At 40.2% G+C, this 9,636-nt stretch overlaps 1 protein-coding gene across 1 annotated transcript; it reads left to right on the top strand.

The window, feature by feature from the left end:
• The first annotated feature begins 4,935 nt into the window (after window positions 1–4,935).
• Window positions 4,936–9,073, top strand: LOC125038463 (glutamate receptor 4-like). Its single transcript, XM_047631930.1, has 6 exons — window positions 4,936–5,037; window positions 5,207–5,421; window positions 7,225–7,380; window positions 7,765–7,868; window positions 8,155–8,315; window positions 8,455–9,073. Exons 1-6 carry the CDS (start codon window positions 4,965–4,967, stop codon window positions 8,586–8,588), a joined length of 843 nt encoding a protein of 280 aa, XP_047487886.1. The 5' UTR covers window positions 4,936–4,964; the 3' UTR covers window positions 8,589–9,073.
• The last annotated feature ends 563 nt before the right edge of the window (window positions 9,074–9,636 follow it).

Genomic DNA, 9,636 nt, shown 5'->3' with positions numbered 1-9,636 from the left:
TTTTTTTTATGGAAGGTACGGGCATTTTTAAAAATATTATGGCGGCCAGGCCGACCTCTTGCTAGATGGGTGCCGGTCGCACAGAGCGTTTCTTTCGAATCTGCACGGAGCGTCTTTCAATTTCTAAACAAGACTATTTGTGATTATGCAGCTCATCTGTACCCTCCACTCTGACGGTATTTGCCACAGTGTCACTTGGCACGAAGTGCTAATAAAGGGGGGGGGGGTGCAGAGGGGGCTTGTTCTCCCCAGTCTAGGGATTAAATAGAAGGTAGGTAAGGTTAGGTTGGATTTCTAGGTTTGTACGATTCACGTTTACTTACGTGGGACTAAACACTTATAATTGCATTGTTCGAAACTTGTCTTTTCTGAAAATGGACTTTTTGCGCATATCATTTGCGTTTGTTTACTCGGGCGCTATTTTTTTTTGTGTTCGTCGGACTAAGTTTGGCTCGTGTTTTCGAAAAAAAACAAACTTTTTAACGTTTCATAACTCACTTTCTTCGATTTTTGCAGCTTCCTATTGACATCCAGTGCCATCCATTAACCCCTCCCCCCTTCAACCCCCGGTTCTCCACGCATCCTTCAAGATCGTTGATCATCATTATAAGAGGGCAACGCATGGCTGCGCTTTGCCGCGCCCAACCTTTGCCTCCACCTCCTGGGGTCCCTCCGAACAAGCCTCTATGCAGCATTCCTTCCCACCCCCAGCACACCTTGGCAGTTCTGATCAATTTAGTTTAGCCAAGAGTTCCGTGGCCTTCCCCTTGGTCTTCTCCATCCTGGGTCAACCCTCTCGGAGATGACCCTATGAGCCGGATCTTCCTCAAGAAAACGAGCCACATGCCCATAGAGCTGAAGTTGGCGCTCTCGTATCAGACTTGTAATAGGTCTTGAGTCAGTCTCATGGAGTATCCTCTGATTGGATACATGGTCCCTCCAGGTATACCCCATGATTCTGCGAAGACACTTAGTACCAAAGGAGTCAAGAGAGGCCTTCAGAGCACTGTTCAGTGTCCATGTCTCACACCCATAGAGTAAGACCGGGATCACCAGTGCTCTGAAAAGCCTGATCTTAGTTCTCCTAGTCAAATACTGACAGCGCCAAATTCTCCTATTGAGTGAGTCCATAACGCCGTAGGCCACTCCGAGTCATCGAGTGACTTCCTGGTCGGAACCTCCGTCGCTTTGCACTACACTACCAAGATAAGTGAAGCTTATCTTGGTAGCTCAATGTTCTCGCCACAGGCATACAAAGGCTGAACATCGACATCCAAAAAGTCCCCCAATTCCTGAACATTGGTCTTGGTCCAGTTGACCGAGAGTCCCAACGGCTTCGCCTCCTCATGCAGACACCTCCAGTGTCTCTGCTAGAATCACTGCATCATCGGCAAAGTTCCATACAAGTATTGAAAAGGGTTGGAGTCAAGACACATCCCTGTCTCACCCTGGCAGACACCGGGAAAAAGGCAGAGATGCCCTCCCCACACTTGACAGCACTCTCGGTATCTGTATACAGGCCAGACAGCAAACCAATAATCCCAGGGGGGATCCCACGGAGACCCAGTAGGCTCCAGAGACTCTCCCGGTGCACTGAGTCGAATGCCTTCTTGAGATCAACATAAGCGTCAAGCATACCTTGTTGAAACTAAAGTATGACTAAACTTTCGCTGGGAGGTAAATAATTTCTTAGTTATTCTTCTAACATCTCGTTGTTTGGCTTATATTGTGTATCTGTGAACATTTGATAATACCTTACGGTCTTTGTATGATTTGTTTATTGGATGTATATGTAGGATTAAAAAAACAAAAACAAATGTATAGCTGCTGCTTCTGGTAAGTGGGTTGGCATTTTCTAGTGCTGTTGATCTTCGCAGGGGGTAAACTAGTCTATCGAAAAATTTGAACTTAATCAGGTACATGTTTTTATTCGAGTTCTGCTACCATTTTAAACTCTTGTGTTTATGTGCTTTTGTTGCAGCTTTTGAGGAGTGCGTTGGTGTGTGCCTCGCCATTCACATTAAGCTTGCACCGTTGCAATCGGCGTCGCCTCCGAGAACAAGGTATTGCGCGGGAATACATCTCCCTCGCAACCGCCGGAACCGCCTGATTCAACTGTACAAGGAAGCCCGCCAATTAGCCTCGTTGACAGTAAGAATAACGGGGAACGTTCGCTGTCCGCTTTCCCCCCTCCACATCGCCCCCGTCGTATGTGGGGTTGATACAAGGTCTGCCCGGGTGAGAGCAGTATGTCACAGACAATAGATGTATGTGTGAGTGCATGTGTGTATGTGCGTGTGCACATGATATTAATAATTATTATTATTTATTATTTACTTATTTATTATTATTATTATTATTATTATTATTATTATTATTATTATTATTATTATTATTATTACACTGGCTTCTACGAAGTTATTCTTGTATTTATACGTCAATATATGAATAAAGATATATTGAGTACAACGAATTCCATAATCCTTTTCACTGAATTGTATTCTTATTACTGAGATGCTTTGACGATGTTGAAACAGGAGGGAGAAGTGATAATTATGTAATTGATACCTCCCGCTGTCGGTATTAATCTAACTTGTATATATACATATATATACACATATATAGAGTATATAAACACTATATACACATCTATTTATACATATATACATATTCATATATATGCATATATATATACATACATAATATACACACACACACACACACACACACATATATATATATATATATATATATATATATATATATATGTTTGTGTGTGTTCGCATACCTATGTACATACACGCATAAGCGCACACGCACATTGTGTGTGCGCACGCGAGTGCGTGAAGTGACTGATAATATTTTTTTTTCGTGTTGCTTCCTCATGGACATCTGCGACGGATTGAGCTTTGACCTTTCGAAGTTTTCTCGTCATAGAGTTAAAGAAGGAACACACACACACACTCGCGGGCCCTTTGGATAAGAGTAAATCACAAGGTCTTACTAAAGTACATTTGGTAGCTGGAATTTGTAATAAAATCTACGATGATTCCAGTGCTGCTTCAGGTCCAGCAACCAGCATGAGATCTCAACCTTCGTTCTCTCGCGCGGACAATCCCTGGTAGACGTACCATTAAAAATGAAGTGGGAAAAGGTAAGGCCGAAGGTTTTTTTTTTTTATATATAAAAGAACGTGCAGTCTCATCCGATGGAGTTGTTCCCTAGACTCCGTTCAAGCAAGACGGGGCTGCTTTCCGGCCGGGGAGATGAACGCCAGGCCCAATGAAACCGCCTCCTGCCTCAAAATCGGCATCGAGCAGGTAATCTGGATGGAAGCCTTTGGGATTGAGACTGATAGATGGCGCTTCTTGTTCTACGGATTGAGATTGCTGTATCGATTTCATGACTTGTATTTAAAACTCTATGACTCCTCCCTCCCCTACACACGGACACACACACGGGTACACACACACACACACACACACACACACAAACACACACACACAAACACACACAAACACACACACACACACACTGACGAACTCCTGGTCTGCAAGCCTACGGTGTGTGTATATGTATGTGTAAATATATATATATGTATATATGTGTGTTATATGTATAAATATCTATATATGTATATAGATGAATGTGTATATAGATGTCTGTAAGATGGAATAATGCAATACCGCAATGATATAGGTGTATAAGAATGGAAGCTAGATAGCTCCTAGTTGCACACTCCTTTTAGTGGGTCGTGTGGTATGGTTGGTTTAGTACTGGCCCTCCGGTCTCATACCCGGAGTGACCTAGGTTCGAGGCCAGGTCAGGGAGGATTGTTATACATAGATGTCTGTGTATATATGCATATAGGTGCATGTGTACATATGTATATATTGTGTATATATGTATATATGTGTATGTGTATATATGTATATATATTTACATATATATAATCAAATGTTATGGCTATGTTCTTTTTAATTTTTAAAGTGGGCTCCATACGTAAACTTCATATATGGAGAGGCACCCAACTATCAAGTCACTGGTACATCAGTGGAAATCATTGATATGATTTCGCGACATCTGAATACTTGGTGAGGAACTGTTTTTATTTATGTTGTTGCTACCATAAAAATGGGTGTTTTTTGTGTTAAGGAAGCCATTACGTTTGGTACATTATCATTCACAGCTACGAGTTTGTAGTAGCTGACGATCGTGTATTTGGTACGCAGCTTCCCAACGGGTCTTGGACAGGCTTGATGGGCCTAATAACACGCAGGGTGAGGCTGCCATTTAATAAAATGTTTCTTCATAAATAGGTATATAATTTTGTTTAAACTTGACATGTAAGTAAAGAATACATGACATGGCAATGGAGTTTAAAATGTTTTTACCATGATTAACTGTTGAAATTTCTAGGAAGTGGACATGACGGCTGTGGTTTTATCAGTAGACTACCTGCGAGATCGAGCGGTTGACTTCAGCGTGCCACTTTATGTAGACCAACAGGCGGTGGGTTACAAGCGTCCCGTCTTCGAAGCCGATATGCTAGGATTCGTTAAACCTTATACATACGAGGTAAATAAACGCAGTTTTCGTTGGACAGCTTGATAACTGGTCTATCATTCTGCTCAATTCGGCATGCTTATGGTTCCCTGTCTTTGTTCTGTGACGTTTATTGACCGCCAGTGTTCTATTGCCAGTTGTGGTTTTCACTGTTGGCAACTGTGGTGCTGGTGTTTGGCTGCACGTTCATGATTCAGCTCTTTCAGATCAGGTAAGTATTTGCCGCTGGGTATTGTATAATGCAAAGCCTTTTATGGTGACACTACTGAAATATGAATATTAAAAAAATGAAGTAATAATGATAATAATAATCATAATAATTGAATATATAGACTTACCTGATTCACGAAACGCCCTGTAGGAGGACGCTCGGTAGAAGACTCGGTGATGACACGAAAATGACTAAAAAGGAAACCGTGAAAAGCATGTGGGCTGTGTCCTTGTGGATTCTCGGCGGTCTCCTCGCCCAGTGTAGGTTCTTCGCCATACTTTTCAAGTTATCTTTCACACTCTAACACTGCTACATTCTAGAGCAGTTCCTTTGAAAGGAAATCGTATTATTAAAGCCCCAAAAAAACCTAGTCAGACCCGCGACACCGATGATCACAACCTCCTGCATTTCCCCCTTTCCCACCTTCAGCGGTCCCGTCGAAGTGCAAAGGAAACTCGGTAAGGTTCATCCGAGGGCTGTGGCTCCTCTCCGCCCTCATCATCGGCTCCGTGTACCGCTCCAACCTCAAGGCCATGCTGATTCTGCCCAGACTGCGCCTGCCTTTCGATAGCTTGGAGGAGCTCGTGAAGACCGACATCCCGACTTACGTGTACGAGGATAGCATGATTCACCAAGCCATCATGGTGTGTATGTTGCCTTTGCTGGCTGACAAAGCACTAAAATACGTCAAAATATTTCTGCGGCGCACCAACTCTTTACTTCATCCATATACGATTACGAATGTATTCTATAAGTATACAGTAACATTATCTTGATGCGATATAAAGTACTGTAAAAATAACTTATGTAACCAATGAGAAACGCTGCGTTTAACTTCAAAAACAGGAACTTTAAAAGCAAAATATGCACATCAAAATTTTATCCGACACAATGTGAGTGACACAGATTATATCACAAAACACAGGTTGAGAATCGGTAGTCCAGATGCTAGCTTCTATCTATTCTATCACCTCCTATCTGATATTGACGGTTTTGTCCGTTGTTATTTGAATTCTGTTCATACCCATAGAACAACAATCAAACGCGCAGCAGTGAGTATACTACTTTTTAAACGTTCCGCATTTTTTTTTTATAGTACACGCATTCCTCTTCAATAATGCAAAGAAAAAATCCTGTGCAAAAAAATAAAAAGGTCAAGGGTGCCGTAGCATTTGGAAGGGTCATGCCTATTTTTTCACAACCTGGCATATGTAGAGTAGAAATGTAGTTCCAAATTTACTTTATTTATTTGTTTAATGCGCTTGGGATCGACGTGTTCGCGGGAGTTACATTCAGCCTTATTCAGATAATGTGCAAAACATTTATATTGTTATTCACTAAACGGCGCATAAAACGGATCTGTGTGCGGAGTTTATTATGCAATTTTCATTTTAGACTTGCGCTAATTAAACGCCATAGAAGTACAATACAAATTGAACGATTTTCAGTCACGATGTTCTCGGAATTATATTTTGTTCTTTTTACGTTCCCTCACTAATCCCAAAGTCATTTATAAATCTACTTTTACCATCTAGGAGTCGAAAGTCGAAATTATCACACCACTTCTGATATATCGCCCCTCATATTTTTAAAAATATTTAAAGAACTAAAACTAAATTAAGAACTCGCCCTTGACAATTGCCTAACAATGTCGTTTTTTTATTTCTCAGCTTCGAATAAGGTTAATCAAGATAGCGCATTTAGAAGGAAAATATATTTTTCACTTTCTTTACGGGGGTGAGCTCAAATTCTGTGCAATATCAACAGTCACAAATATTTCCTTAGCAAACGTAAAATTAGCCTGTAGCGTTGGAAATTGTAATATGGGTATTTCGTTTGTATCATTATTGGCGAAAGCTTGTATGTAAAAGATCATTCTCTTACTCACTTTGTTCGAGGTATATTTCCGAATATTTAGTCTAAAATACGTGTTAATGCATTCAAAGGAAGTGAGAATTTTCCCACCCCCCCATTGCAGATTGCGTGCAATCCGTTGAAAATTGTGTACACTTATTTCTCTGAAGTACATATTGCGTAAACGTTTATATTTTTTCCATCGAGGCTCAGGGAATCCATTTTTCCATATGAGCAATCAAAGCATGATCATAATCTGCAACCGATGTAAAAAAAAATAGTAAATATATCTGCTTGATCACTTAAGGCAAAAAAAAAAAAAAAAAAAAAAAAAAATATCGACACAGAAGTTCGTGTTATTGTGCTCAGTACATAGTTATATGTTGCTCACTTTATTTCCCATAAAAACCACAATAAAGCAATCCATAATAAGCACAAATACTATTTAAATGAATACTTGTACATTTTATATAATAATATATATGCAAGTACGTTTCAAAAACAGTTTATAAATATCAATGGAAAACAGTAAAAATAGTTGGCGGCACACCACATGTGCTTCTGCCTCCTACGCTTGTTAATTCGATTTGCAGAGCGCGGCACCGGGGACGTCCCTCTACAAGCTGAGGAAGCAGGCCCTTGTCCGCAGGGATGTGTTGACAATGGTAAACGAGGTCTCCGAGGGCGCCTACGCTGCTTTCTTCGGGAAGAAGGCCTTTGAGTCGATCATTCATCATATCTATGGCATGGTAGTAGATTGTGGTCTGGGGTGAATACCTGACTCGTGACCCAAATGTTGATTGGTTTTCGGTGCAGTTTTTAGACCTTTTGGGGATGATTGGTTTCAGGATGAATGACTTGTACTCATTTGAAATGAAAAGTAATTTCAAACCCGATAAAGTTTAGTGATATATACAAGTACACTTTATACACGCGTATGCACATGGTCCATACGTCCCCCCCCCCCCATCTTCGAATATCGTACTGTTTATTTTTTTCCCTTGCTTCTTATCATTGCAAATAATTTTCATATGTTTTAAAGAAACCTGACAACCAACAGACATTAACTCCCCGTCAGTCAAGAAAGCTCGCCAAGGACAGCCAGCTTATTTCCAACCTATCTCGTATTGCAGCAGGGGACGTGCCCTTTGTACATGGCCAAGGGGACTGTCTTCACCACGAGCCTCTCCCTTGCGTTTCCCAAAGGATCGCCGCTCGTCAAGAAAGTAAACCCTCTGTAAGATCTTGGTGCAAACAGCGGGGTTTCTCTTGAGGATGATGTCTATAGTAGCATGACCTCTAAGCATTGTTTTTTCGACATTTTATGTATATTAGAAATTTAAGGGATCCTTATCATCATGATATATGTGAAGCTAGGACGTTAGGTAAAAAACAAAATGGGGGGACCAGATTTATGAATTGCAATGTGTATATTTAACTTTATGTATATGTAAATAATCTAAAAACGTGATAACAGATATACACATGTTCACCATTGGGAAATCAATGATAATCTCTTCCAGACTCTATAGGATGAAGGAATCTGGCATCTTAAACCGCATGTACCTTCATGGCTTGTCAAATTACACCAAATGTCTTCAGCCGAGCTTGGTGTCGCCCTCAAAAGGCCTCAGACCCTTCGAGTTGGAGGACTTCTACGGCGTGTTCTGCGTGTACTTTGGGGGTGAGGCTTTGTTCATCTATTCTACACAAACAAATGTATGTATGTGCAATTGTGCATGTGAGTATTATACGTATTTATGAATATATATGTCTGAATGTGCATGTATTTTTTCATCTGGAATCTATCTCCTCCCCCGCAGGTGTGATCTTCTCGGTGCTCGTGTTTCTCCTGGAGCTGGCGGTGCCTCTTAATCACTTCAGCTCCAACATCTGCAGAGGAAAGGCGGAACGAGGTCATGCAAACCCTAGTCCACCCTCCCTCGCCAGCGCTTGAATCTCCCATGACCTAACCTGACCCCATACCTGACGGATGACTCTTCTGGGATTAATATTGCACTGAGGCGTTGTACTGTTTGAAGATTAGATGCAAACCATTCTTAGGATTGATTTGTTTTGTGATTATGCACAAATGTATTAACATGTAGACATAGGATAGAGCAAATTAAAAATCGTATGGAACGTTATACATAGTTTAATGATAATATGTGGTAGGATTAACATTAATGTGGCGAAATTACCTTAATACATAGTTGATTATGCATGTAACTGTGAACATATTAACTCAAGCCATATAAACAGCACATCATGTGAAAAAAAGTACCTGTTCGGTGTCATAAGTAAGTTTTACTAATACACAATGCAAAACAATTTGGGTTAATAATTATTGTTAGTTCCATCCCGTGGACTTCTACCACTTATCTGTAACTTTGCAGGAAAAAAAAAAAAATGTGTTAAGGATATACATGTGTTTGGTAACTTCTGGAAATACCAACAATTCCTTAGAGCACGAATTCTATGTATGTATTGAATAACAGCGTAATTAATGTTGCATTGAAATTTCCTCTTATTTAACCTGATCTGAAGAGACAGAAACTTACCACCGAACACATATTCTTATGCTTATGCCCCCCTATCCAAAATACGTTATCATATTTTATTTTTTTATGTTTTTATTCAATTGGGTATGATTGAGTGCCACGTTACGTATCATTGATACTATTATATGTCTATAAGCTCGTAAAGAGTAAAAGAGTGAAAAAACGGTTGCACATTTTCTGAATATAAAATCGCTAAATTTCGATTTTTTTTTACCAGAAACAAATGTCTTCATTTCTTTGGGGTAAGAGCAATAGGTTATGTGTGATTGCTCAACGTATGTATTACTAATTTTACTGATATTGCTCACAAAACATCTTGTTTCACTGACTCTACTCTTAAATAATCAATTTTAGACAGGAAAACAAATGTCTAACTGCATCCAGTTCAGTAAACGGAACAATTCACGGAGAATAGCAGACATGAATTGTTCGTGGCATATATAT

The sequence above is a fragment of the Penaeus chinensis genome, chromosome 25 (assembly GCF_019202785.1).
Source record: "Penaeus chinensis breed Huanghai No. 1 chromosome 25, ASM1920278v2, whole genome shotgun sequence".
Taxonomy (NCBI): domain Eukaryota; kingdom Metazoa; phylum Arthropoda; class Malacostraca; order Decapoda; family Penaeidae; genus Penaeus; species Penaeus chinensis.
This window is presented reverse-complemented; position numbering and strand designations above follow the sequence as displayed.